Genomic DNA, 18,304 nt, shown 5'->3' with positions numbered 1-18,304 from the left:
GAATTAATTATCATTTTACAAAGCTTTCTTTTTTCCCAGTAAGAATGCACCCCGCTCATGTGCGCGCGCTTTCGCGCTTTTTTCATATAATCACTAATATTTATGATAGATGAAAAATTTTAATTTAATGACATTTTTTTCCAACAAAAAATGGGTACATATATTTGATAACCAATGTTTATAAGTTCTGGCCGGGGAAAAAAAAAAAAAAAACTAAGCGATGAGTCTCATACATTGTACAGGATCTTATAATGATCTACTGTCGGCAGTTTGGCTTGTAAATAGGACAAGTAACTATTATTTAAATATATAAATATTAAATAGTAATATTCAGGGAGAATTTTTTTTTTTTTAGCAAAAATATTCAGGGAGAATTGTTATGAATTCTAGGGAGCGAAGAAAATTGCTAAAGCGTCTGTAGTAACGACATAATAAGTACAGAAAATAACAATTTCTCACTTGTTATTAAAACCTTTTTATGGTAATTTTTTTTCCTTTGGGAATGCATTCTCTCTAATTATATATATAGGTATGCGAGAGCATTGCTACAACTTTTTATTTGTGAAAATTGTTTTATTATTTGTTAAGCGAACCTTGCAAGAAAAATTAAGTTGATACAAGTTTTTATTTGTAAAAATTGTTTTATTATTTGTTAAACGAACCTTGCAAGAAAAATTAAAACCCCTCGTTGCCCAGTTAATACTTAATCCAGATGTGGAAAAGAAACGTTGGATTGCTCATGGTAGCGATAAATACTCGAAGGCCTGCCAAGGTTATCCAGATCTCTTCCGTGATTTCTTCATTTGAATATCATCATTTTACAAGCTTTCAGAAACTATAGATGATGAAGAGTTTAGCAGGTCATGGTTAGATTGCCCATCTAAAGTTTTGTGCTGAGGGGCATCTCAGAAAGGGATCCCTATACGGCTATGCCTGTGTAATCCGTTCTGCAGAAAAACACAGTGGTATTGGAACAATCTCTTTGTTTTCTTTGAATCATCATCAGCCTCTCTTTCAAGCATTCAGGAAATCTGAAAGAAGGAGAGATGTGTTTCCACAGCCCCGTTCTATCCTCGGAATCCAGAAATATACTTTACTTTGTTGATAACGTCATTTTCCCAATGGATAAAACCATAACGGAGCATATAGCTTCCAATTTCATATTCAAGATGATCTGAAATCAGAGAAGCTGAAAGAAAGTCTTTTTCAGGAGAATCATAAAAGAAAAAATGGATAGATATCACAAGTGTGCCGAATTCAAAATGATAGTATTTATCATGATTCATGAATAAGGATAATGGCAACGAATTTCTCATATACACAACACTATCAAAGCAGCTTTATCTCAAAGTTTCACATGAGACGGCAAGTTTCTTGGATGTCAGATGGCAACCTCAATTGCTCTTCCCTCCAATCAATCATGTAACAAAATCATGTGAATTCTTCAATAAGAGGCTGATAGAACAGTTTGTATGCTTCCAAAACTTCAAGATACCACATTGCCTCTCGGTCAGGGAACGATGAAAGGTCGACCATCTTATGAACCTGCAATTATATCATAATCAATTTCACTTCCAGTAGATAATTTTCTTTCACTTCAAGAAAGAAGTCGCATAAAGGATGCTTGCATACGAAATTTTGAAGCCTTACCAAAAGATAAGAACTTATCAAATAGGAATAGTACAGAAATTATGTAGGGAAGAAAAGAAAAGGCCAAGTACCTTAATCATGGGAGGTTCACCGGTCCGAGCAAGGTATCCTCCGACTACCATTACATACATCCCTAGCACAAACAAAGATAAATTTCAAAGCGTAAGAATCGATTCAATGCAGTAAGTTGACCAGTTAAGAAAATTGCACATTGAATAATATAACGCGGTGATAAAAGCTCAGATCATTAAAGGTTGAAATACCAACATGTGCGAGGGTTGGAAAACTAGAAGAGGACTGAGTTAGAAAAACTTACCAACTCTCCATGGCTGGAGACGGAAATCGCCGGAGAGGGAGAGTTCGATGAGACCGGAACCATCGTCCAAAATCAAAGGACCGGCGTCGCCGTCCGGGGCCGACACTAAAACGCCCTGCGACGTGGCAAGGGAGGTTGTTAGGAATAAGCGAAAACAGTAGGAGCGTTTAGGGGATAGAAGAGGAGAGAATAGGGGAATTTGAAAGCTGAAACCTGCAACCAAGCGCGTTGGAAGAGGATGCCGCCGAGGATGAAGCCATTCCGGGAAGGGACTTCTCTGGCGTCTTTCAGCTGTGCGCATAGTAACTTCAACGCCGCTAGACTGTAATCCATCTCACCCTCCCCCCTCTCTCTCCCCGTCTGCCTCTAATGCTGCAAAACAAATTCTCCCCGTTTTTCCACTCCCTATCGGCCGCCCATTTTTTGCTCTCTTGAACGACAATGTATTGAATTGAGTAGCAAGGAAGAAGCGGGGAAACGGAAGAAAAATATCGAGAGACGGTGAGAGTAAATAAATGCAATAGAACATGTGTCTTGCAGATACAGTTACAGCTTCAGGAAAAAAATTATTTCAGCCATACTTTTTTTAAAAAAAATTTGAATTTTTTAAGTTACGTCTTTTTTTTTTCTTGATTAAATCTTTTAACTTTGTATTAACCTCCATAACTTTATTCTCTCACACAAAGGTTAATGGTGCTAACAGAGAAAATTTAAATGATTTAATAAGAGAGAAAAACTTATAAATACCAAATTAAAAATTAAAAGAAAGTAGAGGTAATTGTAAAATTATTTCCCCTTTATATATATATATATATATATATATATATTCCTACTAATGACATGGCTGAATTTTGCGTTTTTCTATTTTTTTTAACACTGTAAATAATTCGTGCTCATAATTTAATTTAATGTGCGACTGTATTTTTTATTTTAAAAGACACTGATAAAACTTCAACTGTTCAACATTCTTGACTTTTACATTAGATGATTAGTGAGTTGCTTCAGGTAAACAACCTTACTCTCAATTTTGCCAATTTCTTCTTCACTAGTCAGTGAATTAATCATGGTCATAACTGAACCATGAACTCCAAATCAAAAATTAGAAGTTAGAACCAAACAAAAATATTCAGTTCTGTGTCTTTTGGCGCAAGAAGTTAGCTAGTTCTATGACTTACCGGTCACATAAATTCACTGAACACAAACTCTTAAAGGGCAAAGCAGAACATCTTTGATCACCCAAAAGGGAAACTTTATAAAAGATGAAATCTTACACAACCATACAAAGCACGATTATTAGTCATAATTCAACGAGACAGACCTGAGAACCCACATTGAACTTTCCAATTCAACACATTAAACCTCCTTCCATGTGAATCTCAAACTCTTTCACAAATAGCATAATAAGTACAAACAGAACATGAGCCCAAAAGTGGTTGAATTAGGAGATGAGAGAGAGGCCAGCGGCGAGCAAATTATCTGCCAAGATCTTGTTTGCGGCTTCTGAAGGATGAAAACTATCCCAAAATACATACTCAGTTGCATTAGCACATGTCCCTATGGACTTGCGATTGCACAGTATAGAGGTCTCCAGCAAGCCCGTTCCACAGCAAGCCTTTCTTGCTTCAAAGAAACCTATGATATGTCACCAGTAAAATATTTTGAGATTCAAACAAAATGAGCATATATAAAAATTGACACTTCATAGGATCATGACACTAATCTTTTTACCATTATCAGAAGGCTTAGAGACAAGCTGATAGAGAGGCTGGTAGATATCAAGGACGACCAAATTGAGGTTTGGAAGCTGTTTCTGCAAGCTCTGAGATGTGCTGTTTAGCTTTTTATTGAAGTTGATAGCATCATTATTGATCCTTTCCACGCATTGGTTGCTTTCAAAACCAAACAGAGTGATGGCTGCTGGAAGGCAACCCATAGGAGGTAATGTAGTAACCCCAATCCTCCTTGCTCCCATTGCATACAGTTTCTGTCAACCCACATTTGAAAATAAGGTTGAAGGTTAAGCCTTGTGTTTTAGATCCAAGGAAAGAGGTTAAGTGTGAGAAATAGACGTGCCTGAATGAAACTGGAATAGGCTCGCAAGAGTATGTCTGAGAATTGATCTGCCGTATAAACCTTATAAAGTAAAGGATTGATGTAATAATTCTGAAGGAAATCGCTGTTCCCTGAACTGATAAGATGTATAGCCCCAGATATAATTGATGAAGCATTTGATTGTCCTGCTACTTCCGCCAATATGTTCTGGCATTCTCTGTAGTTCTCCAGCTGCTGACTTAAAGGTATTGCATGCTACAACCAAAAATAATATAATTATGACAATAACCAACCATTAAAATGAGAAGTAACCAAGGAAAAGGAGGGTTTCGAGTTATGTAGTTGTGGATACATATAATTTCGCCGTAGGTTCATAGTATCCAGATGCACCCGATGCAAAGTTGGTACCATTCAATAGGTTTTTCCCTTTGGTCTTTAGGTTCACATAAGCTGGTGGGTAAGAGGTGAACCCAAGGTTTTCAGCTGCAAAAAAATTACACAAGATAGATTAATTGCCAGTTCAAAGGCTACAAGAGATAATTTCAAGTCATGAATAATAATAATAATAATAATAATAATATCCTTCTATCTCATTTCTGCCAATATGGTCAATTAATATGACACATGAAGCTTTTTCCCCCCTCTATGAGGATATACTACACACCAAATTATTCAACTTTATCAGAAAAAACATTCAACCTACATTCTGCAGTAATTAAAGTTGGAAGAAAGTTTCAAGGTGGGTAACACAGAAGGTTCAGACCAAAGAAAATAAGCCGCATGGCAACTGAATGAACCCTAAATAACATCGGGGTCATCTGTTCTGGCAAAAACACTTAAAAAGAAGGATCTAAATCTTACAAATGACTTTAACTGAAGGTCAAAATGATTATATTTTCTTTCCATAATAATGATAAAGAAAAAGATACTCGTATTACCAGTGAAGTCAGAGGCGAGTTTTCCATTACAGAATCTCCCGGTTGGAATGTGATTCATGAAGTCCCTTCCATAGGGAGGGAAGTTTGCTTTAACAATGGTCTTTATGTTGTTATTATTGCCCGCATCAACTACAGAGTCTCCAAATATGAACAATGCAGGAACCAGAGGTTGCCCATAGCTCACACTTAGCACTGCAATTAAAAGACTGAAAGTCAAGAAGAAAGAACTTGAACAGCCCATTCTTTCAATTTCTGTTCAGCGAAGAGATTTTTTTTCCCAATAGAGAAATAGACAGAGGAAGTCTTAAAGATGAGTTATGGAGGCTGTGATTCCAAGAAATTTATAGATGTAGCAACATTACTGTTTACTCTCAGAATCATGTCAGTGTCAAAGACACTAATTGCTAGTGGTATTCTTCTTCATTTGGGAAATCGGAGAAACAAGTGAAAGCAATTGTGTAACTAAAATTGACAAGTCTAAGGTGGCGAAGTTTGAGGCCTCAGTTGCCTGCATGCGCATAAACATTCTTAGCTGTATTCCTCTTGAAGCTTTTACTTGATGTCTCTCACTTCATTCTAAAATAGAATTACCCTTCTCCTGCCATCAATATAATATGGAGCTCAAATAACCTCCAGCTCTAAACAATTCTGAGCATTTTTTGCATTAGCTATAGGCCCCTCCTATTGGAGGAGGATTGTTCAAAACACTGTAAGACATTAAATATAAGCACATTTTGGGAATTTAAATTCAAATATTAGTTTAACATTTCACGAGAAACTAACCTATTCTATTTAATTCAAGTCTCAGTGGTTATACTTTGCTTTTTAAAATACAATTTAGAACCAACAAAAGTTAATCTAATTAGTAAGGAGTCGGCTCATAATCTATAAGGTTATGAGTTTGAATCCTAGTACTGAGTATAAAGTATATCCTAACCCGAGCGAGTCTCCAAGACCCAACTTACCTTAACAAATATATATATATATATATATATATAATTTAGAAAGATTATCATAATAATTAACATTCCCAAATGGTTTGAGTCTATGTCAATTTTTTTTAAAAAAAATCCAGTTTTCATTCTTGTACTTAGTTATAATGCGCCGTTTTTTATTTAAAAATGTTTTTGTGTGAAAAATGATGTAAAAGAGAAATTGATTGAAAACCTTAACAGTTTGAAGTACAAATTTTGGTAGAAAATTAAACATGTAAATATATAATACGTGTTATTTTTTTTATTTGTTCGCCTAACTCTATTTTTAATTAAAAAAGATGGAATGGCTAATAGTAATAAAGGAGGTTGGTTGTTGTTACTGAATAGGAGTAGTAACGAACAAGGTTGACCCAAACAAAATTTAAAAAAAATTAAAATACTAGTAAATAACAAGTATTTGGTATGGAGTTTTTCTTCTTTTTTTTTTTTTGGGGGGGGGGGGGCAGCATTTGGTATGGAGTTGAATCTTGATGCCAGGTGTTTTGAGCTGTCCTGACTTGTGCTTCCACAAGCCCATCTTTCAATTGCACCACATGTCCAACAGTGCCTAATACACGCTTAATAAGCGTCGGAAGGAGAAAATATTTTGACAGGGGGGTTTAAACGTTAAATAATAGTAATAAGGGGATAGATTTAGGATTTTGTTAAAAAAATATCAAAGGGAAAGGCACTAAAAGTAAAAGAGACGTCACGGAACTTGCGTTTGGTTGTTTATCAATGCAGTTGCCGATGGATTCATCAGTTTCGTGCAGTGTGCCTTATTTACTTCTTCTATCAGTGGCACTGTTCACAACCTCCTTCATTAACTTTTCTCTGATGCCTTTCTGGATTACTACAACAATGCTCCTTTTTTGTACAAATTATTTTCTTGCCTTAGCCTTTCTTATGGACAACACATTGCTGTTTCTTGTTGCATTCGTCTTTCACAATTAACAGCTCGTAATAGACTTCTATAGTGAGTGGCAAAAAGCCGAGAAAACCAAACCAAAGAAAAACTTCGCCTTCCTTCACAAGCAATTTTTCCAGTCGGAAGAACCTTGCCAAGACTTTCCCTTTCAATTATTTTATTCTTCCGTAATATCTGATCCACCTTTCGGCTATACCTTATTTTTCTTGTATCATAGAAGGAAAACCTTTCCCACTCTAAATATCACGTACCAAACATTCCACACCGAACCTAATTTTTTCTGGCTAAAAATACATAGAACCAAATTTTCGGTGCCGAACGCAACGGCGAGAGTTCAATTCCTCATAAAGTAGAGCCTTCCTCCTGCCTTTTAGTAATGTGGGCTCCCATAGAAAAGAACCAATTATGGGCCCTTTTTCAATGCTTATTGAGAGCCACATAAAGAACTTGATCCAAAAAAAATCTCCATCCTGGACTTGAAAGTCGAAACTTCATAATCCATAAATCCTTTTAAACGTGTTCTTCGCACTTTTTTTCACTGACACAGAGCTTAGACGAGTTAGGTTTAACGAGTTTATTAAGATGGGGTGTACTTTAATGATCAAATAACCTTTACAAAGACATTTATAAATTATTCACTGTACTTCTAAGTGAGAATGTTTGAGACAAATTTATATCTTAACTGGTGTTTTAACACTAATCATCACTATCAATCAATCATCATCAATTTTATATTTTAAATCTTGTAATACCCGTTTCATTTTAAAGTTGACTGAGTCGGGTTAAGAATATTTTCAAAGACATTGAGGTGGTCAATTACTATACAATAAAAAAATCAAAAAATTAAATGCATAATAATATCTATTAATTGGAATATTAATATGTTAATAATCAATCAATCATTAACTTTGTATTATATCTTCTACTCTTCTGGTCCTTAATATAAAACCTAATTATTGAATTAGTCTTGATCCTAAATATAAGACCCATTTTTCATGTTTATCAGTTTTCTCTAAATTACTCCTATGGATACTCCCTCAATCATAATCAAGTACTCCACCGGTCCTTAATATATGACCCAATTCTTAAATTGGTTTTGGTCCTAAATATAAGACCCATTTCTCATATTTATCAATTTTCTCTAAATTACCCCTATGGATACCCCCTCAACCATAGTCAAGTAGAAGAGGAAGATGAGGTATTAAGAAAGATGATTATGGTGTTTTAGGAAAAATGTGTCATTTTTCTTATAATTAACTAACTTACCTAACTTCCTTAATCTGATCAAATTAGTTAAATGGGTTTTATATTAAGGACCGAAGGAGTATAAGAGGAAGAAGGAGTATTAAGAAAGATGATTATGATATTTTAGGTAAAACATGTCACATTTCTTATAATTAACTTACCTAACTTTCTTAATCTAATCAAATTAGTTAAATAAATCTTATATTAAGGATCGAAAGAATATACTGCACATAGAGAAGTTTCTAGTTTTTCTAATAGTAAAAAAAAAAATCAAATGTACTTGATTTGCTTACAAGAGGAGTTGGGGCGGAGGGGCACATGCCACGGAATGTGTGCCTTGTTCCGCTGCCTCTTTTCAAATGCACTGTTTTTGGAAAGCTATAAACTGCAAAGCACAGAGTACGAATCAATGCAGCCCTTAAACTTGAGACATGGTACAAATTCGGATGAGGAGAATCCAACAAAGAAGAAACAAGCGGGTAAATTAAGATTAGCGTTCAACGCATATATTCGTTCAGTCATTGTAGATGTAGATTCACATGCAAAAGAACGAGAAGGCTCCAGTGATTAAAAAAAAAAAAAGGAGATATGGTCCTACTACAATTAGTATACTGATTGCCATTGAATATCAAATATGACCTCCGGTCCTAATTATAAAATATTATTTGTAGTTTATAAATAAGGTTTTATAATTAAGATCGAAAGTGGTATTAAAATTTCAAAGGAATTCAATGTTTCCACAAATTTGACGTATAAATACATAAAGATTTAACTTATAAATGTAAATTGTTAAATTTGACTTGTTGCTCATAAACATGCAAACCTAGTGTTAATATATTCTATAACTTACAAATTTTACATGTAAACCCACGTCAGTCCGGGCTGATGTTGGGTTGTGATGTTCTCAAATCCACCTATTGCTTTTTGTGGACTATTATTCTCGTAAAAAACAAAAAACGCCCATTTATTATTAATAGAACTGTCTTATTATTCCCAAAAAAAAAAGTGGGGGTACAGGTCAACTTTTGCATACGAAAAAGTCCAAAGTGACACGTGTTTACTTAAATGGCCAATTTCTGGCTACCAAGGAGAGGTCCCACAGTGCTTAATATAAAATTTATTTAACTAATTTAATTAAATTAAAAAAATTAGATATGTTAAGTAATTATAAAAAATATAACATTTTTTAAAAATATCATAACCATTTTTTAAATTTATTTCATTCCCTTCTTACTTGATTATAGTTAAGAAAATATTCATAAAAATAATTTTAAAAAAATAATAAATATGAAAAATATTTTTCATATTTAGAATTAAAATCAACTCAACAATTAAATATTATATTAAATATAAAAATGATTTGGTAGACATCATACGGCCACGAGCATAAAATTTAAAAAGGAATAATTACCGTGAAAGGAAAACACTGGAAAGGCCTCGCCCCACAACCTGATACAAGGTTACTGGTGTTGGAGAGACTGGAACGAAACAAAACAAGGTGCATGAAGGGTTTGGGTGAACACTCAAAACTCCAGATGTATTTTTATTAGCGTTCTTTTTTAATAAAAAGTTGTCCAGTTGCAAAAACACGTACCACGTGAGAATGAAATATCACAATAAAAATGACTGATAATTTATGATAAAATTAATAGAATGTGATTGCCCGATTTATTCATGTACTTTTTGAATAAAATTGGCGCTTTATAAAAAAAGTAATGTAAAAAATAATTTATTTATTTATAAATATTAAAAAATTAGTTAAATTATATATTTGTAATAAATATGTCTTGTTTTCTCTCAAGTTATATACAACTAATAGAGATATTTTAAGCAAAAAATTATAAATTTAAAAAACAAAATAGATTGAGGTATTATATTTAAAATCAAGATAAACTTCTTATCTAACTCTTATATTTAGGGAATGTCTGGGTAAAAATGAAACTATAATTTTAAAAGTGATATTATGATATACGGAATAAATATATAAAAAAGTTTATCTCAATTTATTAAAAAAACATTTTTTAAAAGTACTTTTATAATAAACACTTTTTTAGATGGGAGTGTTTGGATGGAAACCAAACCATAGTTTCAGAAGTGCTTTTACGGTTTACGAAGTAAATATGTGAAGAAATTTACCTTGTTTTACGGAAAAGTGTTTCTGAGAAGCACTTTTTGCGGTTACCAAACACCCCCGTTAGATTATTCATAGCACGGCTCTCACCAATCACTTTCTCCGTAACTTAAGATTTTTGAAGTAGAATAATATGATCATTAGGTACATGTATCATTTGTCAATATGCAATTCATTAACTTATTGTTTAGGTTAACGTTTGCAGTGACTTTTATTTTATTTAAGTTAGAAGTATGATATAATTTATGTTTGATAAACTTTTATTAAAAGAATCAATTTGACAAAACACCTACTTAGTGTATCAAAAAAACACCTACTTAAATAATATATTAAAAAACCAGATTAAAAAACCTCCAATATTAAAAAGGTAAAAGTCAAAAGCAATAAGCTTCAAATCTTACTTCCAACCTAATAAATTTTTTAAAGAAAAATTCATTTGCTCTCAAGACTAAACCAAACTTGATTTTAAGTTTGTTTGGAATAATTTATAAGTAGCTTATAAACTGTTTTTTAATAGTGATTTATAAAATACGAGATAAATATATAAGAAAAGTTTTGTCTCGACTTATATAAAACATGCTTATGGAGAATTTCTACCGCTCTGTCAAACGGGTTTTTTTTTCCTCCTTCAGCGAGCTTTTAGAAGTTTGAAAATCAATTAGAATGAGCTTTCCAACTGTACCCCAAACAAGCGTAATTGTATTTCAGGTAGTTGTATATGTAAAATTTCTCTTGGATGATAATATTCCCCTTTTCACTTAAAAAGGGGAGGAAGAAACCACATATATTTTTCTTTCTTTTTGGCCAAAGAAACCACATATCACCTGCTCATGCAATGTATTTTGCTACCGCACTATTGTCATGGGAATAAGAATGAAACTCCTTTAATATGATTAAAAAAAACTTTTCTATTCTCCAACATTTTTAACGCGGTCAAGGGGATGGATGGCGAAAAGGTAAACAACGCGGAAAAACTAAAAAGGTCAATGCCATGTCATCAGTACACGTGTGAGAAAAAGACAGCGAGTAGAGAAGTCATTACGCGCGGGCTGGCGGAAACCCATTGGCCGCTGCTCAATGAAATGAATGTACGATCGTAAAGCGGGTCACATCCCCTCGGAAACATCTCCCTCACTTTTTTAGTCCCCCTTCTTTGAATCAAATACTTCACCAGTTCATCTTCGCCTCTCCACTTCGATTTTCCGCTTCCACGGTCTTCCCTTGCGTCTCCAAATTCTCTTCCATCTCCTCTTACCGTCGCATACTTGGCACTATCCTAACTCGCATCCTTTTCAATCAAGAAAATGGCGTCGCCCACCAGGCTAGATCTGGATGGCAACCCCATTAAGCCCATCACCATTTGCATGATCGGCGCCGGAGGGTTCATTGGCTCCCACCTCTGCGAGAAGCTCATGGCCGAGACGCCGCACAAGGTCTTTGCCCTGGACGTTTACAATGACAAGATCAAGCACCTCCTGGAGCCCGACACGCTCCCATGGGCTGGCCGAATTCAGTTTCACCGCCTTAACATAAAGCAAGATTCTAGGCTCGAAGGCCTCATCAAGTTGGCGGATCTGGTATCGTTCTTCATCCTTTCATATGGGTGTTTGGTGGGGTTTCTTGGATTTGTACTTATTTTTTGCGTTTCTCTCTGTCTAGACAATCAATTTGGCGGCCATCTGTACTCCTGCCGATTATAATACCCGCCCTCTGGATACTATCTATAGCAATTTCATTGATGCGCTTCCGGTGGTATATGTGATTCATTTCATTGTCGTTTCTCTAGTAGTTATACTATAACTCAAGAATGATTCTCTCTGCCCGTTGCTCCATTTTATGGCAGAATTGATTCAAGTGGATATTTGATTTGATGTGGGTTTCTTTTTGGGTCTCAGGTGAAGTATTGTTCGGAGAATAACAAACGTCTCATTCATTTCTCTACTTGTGAAGTTTATGGGAAAACGATTGGAAGCTTTCTCCCGAAGGACAGCCCGCTTCGTCAGGTAAGTTTTCATTTTCACATTCGGCTTCCTCAAAGGAAGCCATCCAGATCTGTCCATCATTTTGAATGATAGTTTGACATTAGTATAATTTGAACCGTTGGATCACAAGCATCCGCTGCTTGGAAACTGTCGGTGTTAGTCTTATCTCATCCCGGTTTAAAGCATGAAGTTGTCTGATTGAATTAAATCACCAAGACTTCAGTCTAAATTGAGTTTCGTTATACAATATGTTGTATTTATGTTATTTCCCTCTAGAGTGTGGATGGAAGTTGAGATCTTATGGTTTCAGAGATAGCCCTCGTCTGGTTCTTTCTAATTTCTATCAAGAAAGATCTTTTTTTTTTTCTGGTGGAATGCTAATAATCAATTTTGACTTCGCTGGTACAATACCTTGTAACTTATGCACATTGTTCTTCCTGGTCTTTATAAGACTGGGTTATATAACCTCACCTCTTGCGTCTTTCTCTTTCTTTCACATACCAAGTTCCTTCTGCATCAGTATTGGAAGATAGTGTTTGGTTGGTTATAAGAGGGTCTTGGGAGAGTACGTTTTGGTTGTTGTTGGTGGAACTAACATGTGGGATTCTAAAATGGTGTCACCATAATCATCCCTGCAATCCAATCATGTGACAGAATTCTAGTGTTTCAAAACTGCCTCCTTTATCAACGTCTTCTTTGCTGCCTTGTTTTTGTACTGAGCATTTTGTTTTCCTCTTATGTAAGGATCCCTCATTCTATGTTCTCAAAGAAGATGCCTCTCCATGCATATTTGGTCCAATTGAAAAGCAGAGATGGTCCTATGCTTGTGCAAAGCAATTGATTGAGAGGCTGATTTATGGTGAGCTACCCTTTCTTTATTGCCTTCGTATTCATCAATATTGACTCATCTCACTGACTTTTTTAATTGTTGACAGCTGAGGGTGCTGAGAATGGCCTGGAGTTCACAATTGTAAGACCTTTTAACTGGATTGGACCACGAATGGATTTCATTCCTGGCATTGATGGTCCAAGTGAGGGTGTTCCTCGGGTTCTTGCATGCTTTAGCAATGTCAGTCTCCTTTTTGATACAATTTTCAATGAAACTTGTTGACACATTAGCCGAGTTTTTTTTAATATCTTCTTAATATTGATTTCCTTTGGTCAGAATCTCCTCCGTCGGGAGCCCCTCAAGCTTGTGGATGGTGGCCAGTCCCAAAGAACTTTTGTTTACATCAAGGATGCTATTGAAGCTGTCTTGTTGATGATTGTAGGTCCCATTTCCAGCCTTTTAAGCAGAATTATAACGTGATTACTATGAGATATAAGATTAGTGCTGTTGTTGGCTGATCTGCTAAATGCTTGACCCTTTAACAGGAAAATCCTGCCAGGGCAAATGGGCATGTATTTAATGTGGGAAATCCAAACAATGAGGTTACAGTTAAGCAGCTTGGTGAAATGATGACTCAGGTGAGAGGATTGAATTTGATTTATTGACCATACTGTTAGAATTAAGATATGTTGCTTGGGACTGTAGAATTATTCTTTTATACTCAGCAGATCTATGCAAAGGTAAGTGGCGAACCGGCTCTGGAAAAACCTACTATTGATGTGAGCTCCAAGGAGTTTTATGGTGTGGGATATGATGATAGTGACAAGAGAATTCCTGATATGACCATAATCAACAAGCAACTTGGTAGGTTTTACTCATTGGCATTGCCTCACCTGATTTGAGCTTGTAAGATTACTGTATTTAAACAAAGACCTATGCTAATGGATCATTGCATCTCTGTCAGGTTGGAATCCCAAGACATCACTTTGGGACCTTCTTGAATCAACCCTCACCTACCAGCATAGGACATATGCAGAAGCCATTAAGAAAGCCATTGCGAAACCAGTTGCAAGTTAAACTAACATATGCTGATGGTGTTGTAATGCTACTCCCTGTTCTTGCTTTAGTGGTTGACTTACTCATCCTATGAAATGTCATTTCTCCTTTGTTTCTTTAGCCAATAGCCATTGCAAGGTTTTTGAAGAAAGAGGGCCATGTGTGGTATTAACGTAGAGCTCTGCGCTCCTGGATTTGTTTCTTTAGCCAATAGCCATTGCAAGGTTTTTGAAGAAAGAGGGCCATGTGTGGTATTAACGTAGAGCTCTGCGCTCCTGGATATGATAGGGAAACATGTTTTTGTGTTCTGGGGGCCCCTAGTCATTCCTTTATTCTGGCTCCGAGGTTCATTTGTATTATTTTGTTTGCCCCACGAAGGCAAGGCATATGTTTCTATATTGCTATTGTATTATTTGCCAGTAATTTATGGATTGCCTTTGTTGCACTATTTGACTCTTTAGTAAGACGCTACTCACAACGGATGTACATCAAAAGACACAAGAAAAGTTTATTGGTTTTATACTTCCTCTCTTATAGCCTGAGACTGTATATAATCATGGCGATCGCTCGAGTTCATGGTCCCCTGTAGGGAAAAATCACTTTGGTTTACAATTCCTTTTGGGCAATTCGGTTACGAAAAGGGTAATCGTCGTTAATATCTGTTTCAGCAGGTACATATATTTAGTAAAGGAGCAAATGTTGCGGCCTTGCGCGTAGTTGTTTTTGGTTTCATTCAGTGATCAGAAACGGATGCAACGGGAGTCATTGGGAAGCTTAAAAGTTCATTTACTACCGAAAACAGGCCCACGCCCGGTGGGACTCGAAACCACAGTCGCCTTATCCGTTAGGCCACGGGCGCTGTGATGGTCTACCCGTGTAATCTAATGATGCTCCAAAGTAAATACTCCCGCTTATTTTAATTATAAATTTTAAATAACTCATTTGTAAATACTACCTCCGGTCCTAATTATAAGACCCAGTTGACTTATTTGAGGAGATTAAGAAAGTAAGTTAAGTTAGTTATTTGTAATAAATAAGTGTTGTCATTCCTAAAATATCCTTGCTAATTAAGTGTATTGGCTAGAACTATCATTATTAGAAGGATTATTTTGGAAAAAAATACATAAATATGAGAGACAAAATGGATTGGGGTCTTATAATTAGGACCAAACAAAAAGTCAAACAGGGTCTTATAATTAGGAAGGTAGTAATAAATAAGTTATAAATATTTTTTGTTTTCAAATATATCTTTACATTAAATGAAGAGAAAAAGGAGAATGTATGAAAAAATGTGATAAGAGATATTATGACAGCGTTTTGTGGTTTAAAAATGCCGAATCCCGCCTTAATCATCATTTGTCAGGGCTATTCGGAGTCAGTTCTTTGGCTTGGACAGAACATTTAGTCCATGTCACTATTCCTGGATCCAGGGGAGAATACATTCCAAAGAGAAAATAAATAATTAAAGGCAAAATTAAAAAATATATTAAATGTAAAGACAAACACCAAATTGAAGTTTGTAAAATGAATTATACTATTTCTTAAATTTAAAATTCATATATAGGAGGTGAGGGAGTAATGAATAAACGAAGAATCACTAGTTCCTTCCTTTGTTTCTTTTTTTCCTTCCTGTTTTTGGCCATTAATTCAATTTTTTCAACCAAGATCAAAAGGTGTTATCAATGAGTGTAGACATGCTTGACGACGATAATTACTGAAATACTCGAATCATTACTTTTTATGCACTCATGATCAATTTAGAGTTCAATACATTGTGCTCCGGCGGGTCCAAAAAAAAAAGTCGTTGTATTACAATTTTTTTGGGATAAAATGCACTACATTATTTTAATTTAAATGTGTAGAAATTTTTGGTGGTTAGTTAAATTATCACCGGTCGTGGTCGGTGCTCGAGTTTCTCTCTGGGAACCAACAACAGGCGAATTTATGAGCGTTTAAAAGGCATTAGCTCTCGAGTTCAAAACTGAGAGACTTTGCCTCGCGATAATCTAAAGCCAGTCATGAAAAGCGTGAAAACTTTAGTGATTTGATGAAGCCTACGGCTACGATTGGGACTCTCTCTCTCCCCCTCCCTCGCTGGGTGACGTCAAAGGAAATGTATAAACATAAAAAAAAATTTATGTTACTTTTGGTTCATAATACAAGAGTTTATTTGACTATTAATTTAATCTTAAATATAAGATTTTAAATCCATTTTATCTCTTATATTTATCTATTTTTCTCAAGATAGTCATTATAGTAGTTGCACGTGTTAAATACTCTTCTTGGCCCTTATTATAAGTTTCAAATAACTAATTTACGAATAACAACCAATTAGTTAAAATTAGTTAAAAGCAATAAATAAGTTAGAGTATACTTTTATTTTCAAATATGTCCTTATAATAAATGAGAAAAAGAATAGAAGAGAATGTATAGGAAAATGTGATGAGAGAAAAATAATTAAGAATAACATTAGAAAAAAATACATTAAATGTTAAGACAAATCCAAATTAAAACTTACAAAATGGATCATATTTCTTTCTAAATTTGAAACTTATAAATAGGACCGGAAGAAGTATTTTATCAAATAATACTTAATTAGCAAGGGTAGTTAAGAAAAAATAACGCATATTTATTACAAATAACTAACTTAACTATTTTTTTTTTAATCTATTCAAATTAGTTAACTAACTCTTATATTAAGAACACGAGGTAATATATAGGATAAATTATCATTAGATTGTAAGTTATCTCGTTCCTAATTATAAAAAAAAAATTTAAAGGGTTGATCGTTCCTATTTATAAAAAAAAAAGGTTATGAACTTTTGAGGAGTAGTTAATATGCTTTTTTAGTATACCCCTAATAAATATTCATTTGGTCCCATTTATAAATCACTTCTAACATGTTTTATACAGAGCAAGAAAAATCTTAAATTTTATTAACTCTCATTTAAAATTCAACAACTTTTTAACTTTATCCCTATTTAATATATTATACCTTATGTAAACAAAATCAATATAATAATAAATAAAAGGTGAAATTGTATATCCATACCAAAAATTTCTCTTAGTGCCTTATAAATAGGACCAAAAAAATGGTTTCTTTCTCTATGAAAGGATTTGCTCAGATTGTGGTATAAAACATTTAAACATTAAATAAGGGTAAAACTAAAAAAAAATGAAATCAGGTTTGAGATATAAATTAATTTTATTGGAATGTGAGTAGGAGTTAATTTTATTATTTTACGATTATTAGGAAGAGCATGCTTTTATTATTTTACTTAACATTAACTTAAAAACACATTATCATTTCACATTCATTTTATTAACTTGTGTATCAAATGTAGTCTCTAAATTAGGGAGCGTTTGTGGATTCCGTTATTAATGCACGATGGGCAGAGTCAATCTAAAAAGGTGTGATGAGTGGTCTGGCACTTGACAATAACCAATCAGTCTAGATAATCTCAATTGAGAGCATCAAACCCGTCGCTTTGGCCGAGTGGTTAAGGCGTGTGCCTGCTAAGTACATGGGCTCTGCCCGCGAGAGTTCGAATCTCTCAGGCGACGTTTCTAACTTTTTTCAATTTTTTATTTCTTCTCCTTCTCATTTTCTTGTTCTTTTCCATTTTTATTCTGACGAGGCTCCTTCTCAGTTTCTCCTTTTTTCAACCACTGCTGCCTGTTAGACTTTCCAGCAGAGGGGGATAATCTGAAGTAAAACAAAAAATAGGAAAAAAAAAAAAAAGGGAAGGCAATTTTTGGCTACAGCCAAATAAGAAATGAGTGTTTTCATGTACTGAGTATTGGTTTTTATTGTTTTTCTTTTCATGTCTACATGACGCTTCCATTGTGGGGATAGGAGGAAAAGTTCAGGTTATGGAAATGATTCATGATTTTTAATTAACTCGTGGGATATAGTTTTTTTTTTTTTTTTTTTTTGTGCGCTAAGCATAGATATCTTTCATTAAAAACAATTCTGTTCGAGATATTGTTATATACAAAATATGAATATCTCTTTTAGTGAGAATTCAAATCTCAATTTACCATATCTCCTGCTTGACTCAACACATAGAGTAAGTAGTTGATTTCACACAGACGTGAAATGACGTTCAAATACGAATTGAAACTGATCCAGTGGACAGAACCCAGCTGCCACTGACAGTTACCGCAGGCCTCGAGGAACACGAACACTACCAGTCGGCTCCA

At 34.5% G+C, this 18,304-nt stretch overlaps 3 protein-coding genes and 1 non-coding gene across 4 annotated transcripts; 2 read left to right on the top strand and 2 right to left on the bottom strand.

Moving 5' to 3' along the window:
* Window positions 1–1,126: 1,126 nt before the first annotated feature.
* On the bottom strand, window positions 1,127–2,365 carry LOC114733795 (recQ-mediated genome instability protein 2). Its single transcript, XM_028921290.1, has 4 exons — window positions 2,180–2,365; window positions 1,967–2,081; window positions 1,722–1,783; window positions 1,127–1,545 (listed from the first exon to the last, which is right to left on the bottom strand). The coding sequence occupies exons 1-4, from the start codon at window positions 2,297–2,299 to the stop codon at window positions 1,432–1,434; spliced, it is 411 nt and encodes a 136-aa protein (XP_028777123.1). The 5' UTR covers window positions 2,300–2,365; the 3' UTR covers window positions 1,127–1,431.
* Window positions 2,366–3,374: 1,009 nt separating this feature from the next.
* Window positions 3,375–5,249, bottom strand: LOC114733895 (GDSL esterase/lipase At5g22810-like). Its single transcript, XM_028921389.1, has 5 exons — window positions 4,957–5,249; window positions 4,371–4,501; window positions 4,040–4,273; window positions 3,695–3,950; window positions 3,375–3,598 (listed from the first exon to the last, which is right to left on the bottom strand). The coding sequence occupies exons 1-5, from the start codon at window positions 5,195–5,197 to the stop codon at window positions 3,405–3,407; spliced, it is 1,056 nt and encodes a 351-aa protein (XP_028777222.1). The 5' UTR covers window positions 5,198–5,249; the 3' UTR covers window positions 3,375–3,404.
* A 6,100-nt stretch (window positions 5,250–11,349) lies between these two features.
* LOC114733886 (UDP-D-apiose/UDP-D-xylose synthase 2) lies at window positions 11,350–14,252 on the top strand. The gene is made up of 9 exons (XM_028921378.1): window positions 11,350–11,811; window positions 11,894–11,986; window positions 12,130–12,237; window positions 12,961–13,075; window positions 13,152–13,285; window positions 13,382–13,483; window positions 13,591–13,683; window positions 13,774–13,909; window positions 14,010–14,252. The coding sequence occupies exons 1-9, from the start codon at window positions 11,539–11,541 to the stop codon at window positions 14,120–14,122; spliced, it is 1,167 nt and encodes a 388-aa protein (XP_028777211.1). The 5' UTR covers window positions 11,350–11,538; the 3' UTR covers window positions 14,123–14,252.
* Window positions 14,253–17,583: 3,331 nt separating this feature from the next.
* Window positions 17,584–17,665, top strand: TRNAS-GCU (transfer RNA serine (anticodon GCU)). The gene has a single exon. It is a non-coding gene; the product is annotated as a tRNA-Ser (tRNA).
* The last annotated feature ends 639 nt before the right edge of the window (window positions 17,666–18,304 follow it).

This window comes from Neltuma alba, unplaced genomic scaffold (assembly GCF_004799145.2).
Source record: "Neltuma alba isolate B1F8T4 unplaced genomic scaffold, ASM479914v2 tig00002616_pilon, whole genome shotgun sequence".
Classification (NCBI taxonomy): domain Eukaryota; kingdom Viridiplantae; phylum Streptophyta; class Magnoliopsida; order Fabales; family Fabaceae; genus Neltuma; species Neltuma alba.
This window is presented reverse-complemented; position numbering and strand designations above follow the sequence as displayed.

What these genes read in the sequence shown, in the direction of transcription:
- LOC114733886 (XM_028921378.1), top strand. Translation starts at nt 11,539, where the DNA reads ATGGCGTCGCCCACCAGGCTAGATCTGGATGGCAACCCCATTAAGCCC. An exon ending in TCATTGATGCGCTTCCGGTG is followed by an intron (nt 11,987 to 12,129) that starts GTATATGTGATT and finishes TTTGGGTCTCAG; the next exon opens with GTGAAGTATTGTTCGGAGAA. An exon ending in TTGGTGAAATGATGACTCAG is followed by an intron (nt 13,684 to 13,773) that starts GTGAGAGGATTG and finishes TATACTCAGCAG; the next exon opens with ATCTATGCAAAGGTAAGTGG.
- LOC114733795 (XM_028921290.1), bottom strand. Translation starts at nt 2,299, where the DNA reads ATGGATTACAGTCTAGCGGCGTTGAAGTTACTATGCGCACAGCTGAAA. An exon ending in TCTCCAGCCATGGAGAGTTG is followed by an intron (nt 1,784 to 1,966) that starts GTAAGTTTTTCT and finishes TGTTTGTGCTAG; the next exon opens with GGATGTATGTAATGGTAGTC. An exon ending in GTGAACCTCCCATGATTAAG is followed by an intron (nt 1,546 to 1,721) that starts GTACTTGGCCTT and finishes ATATAATTGCAG; the next exon opens with GTTCATAAGATGGTCGACCT.
- LOC114733895 (XM_028921389.1), bottom strand. Translation starts at nt 5,197, where the DNA reads ATGGGCTGTTCAAGTTCTTTCTTCTTGACTTTCAGTCTTTTAATTGCA. An exon ending in AACCTACGGCGAAATTATAT is followed by an intron (nt 4,274 to 4,370) that starts GTATCCACAACT and finishes TTTTGGTTGTAG; the next exon opens with CATGCAATACCTTTAAGTCA. An exon ending in CTCTAAGCCTTCTGATAATG is followed by an intron (nt 3,599 to 3,694) that starts GTAAAAAGATTA and finishes GACATATCATAG; the next exon opens with GTTTCTTTGAAGCAAGAAAG.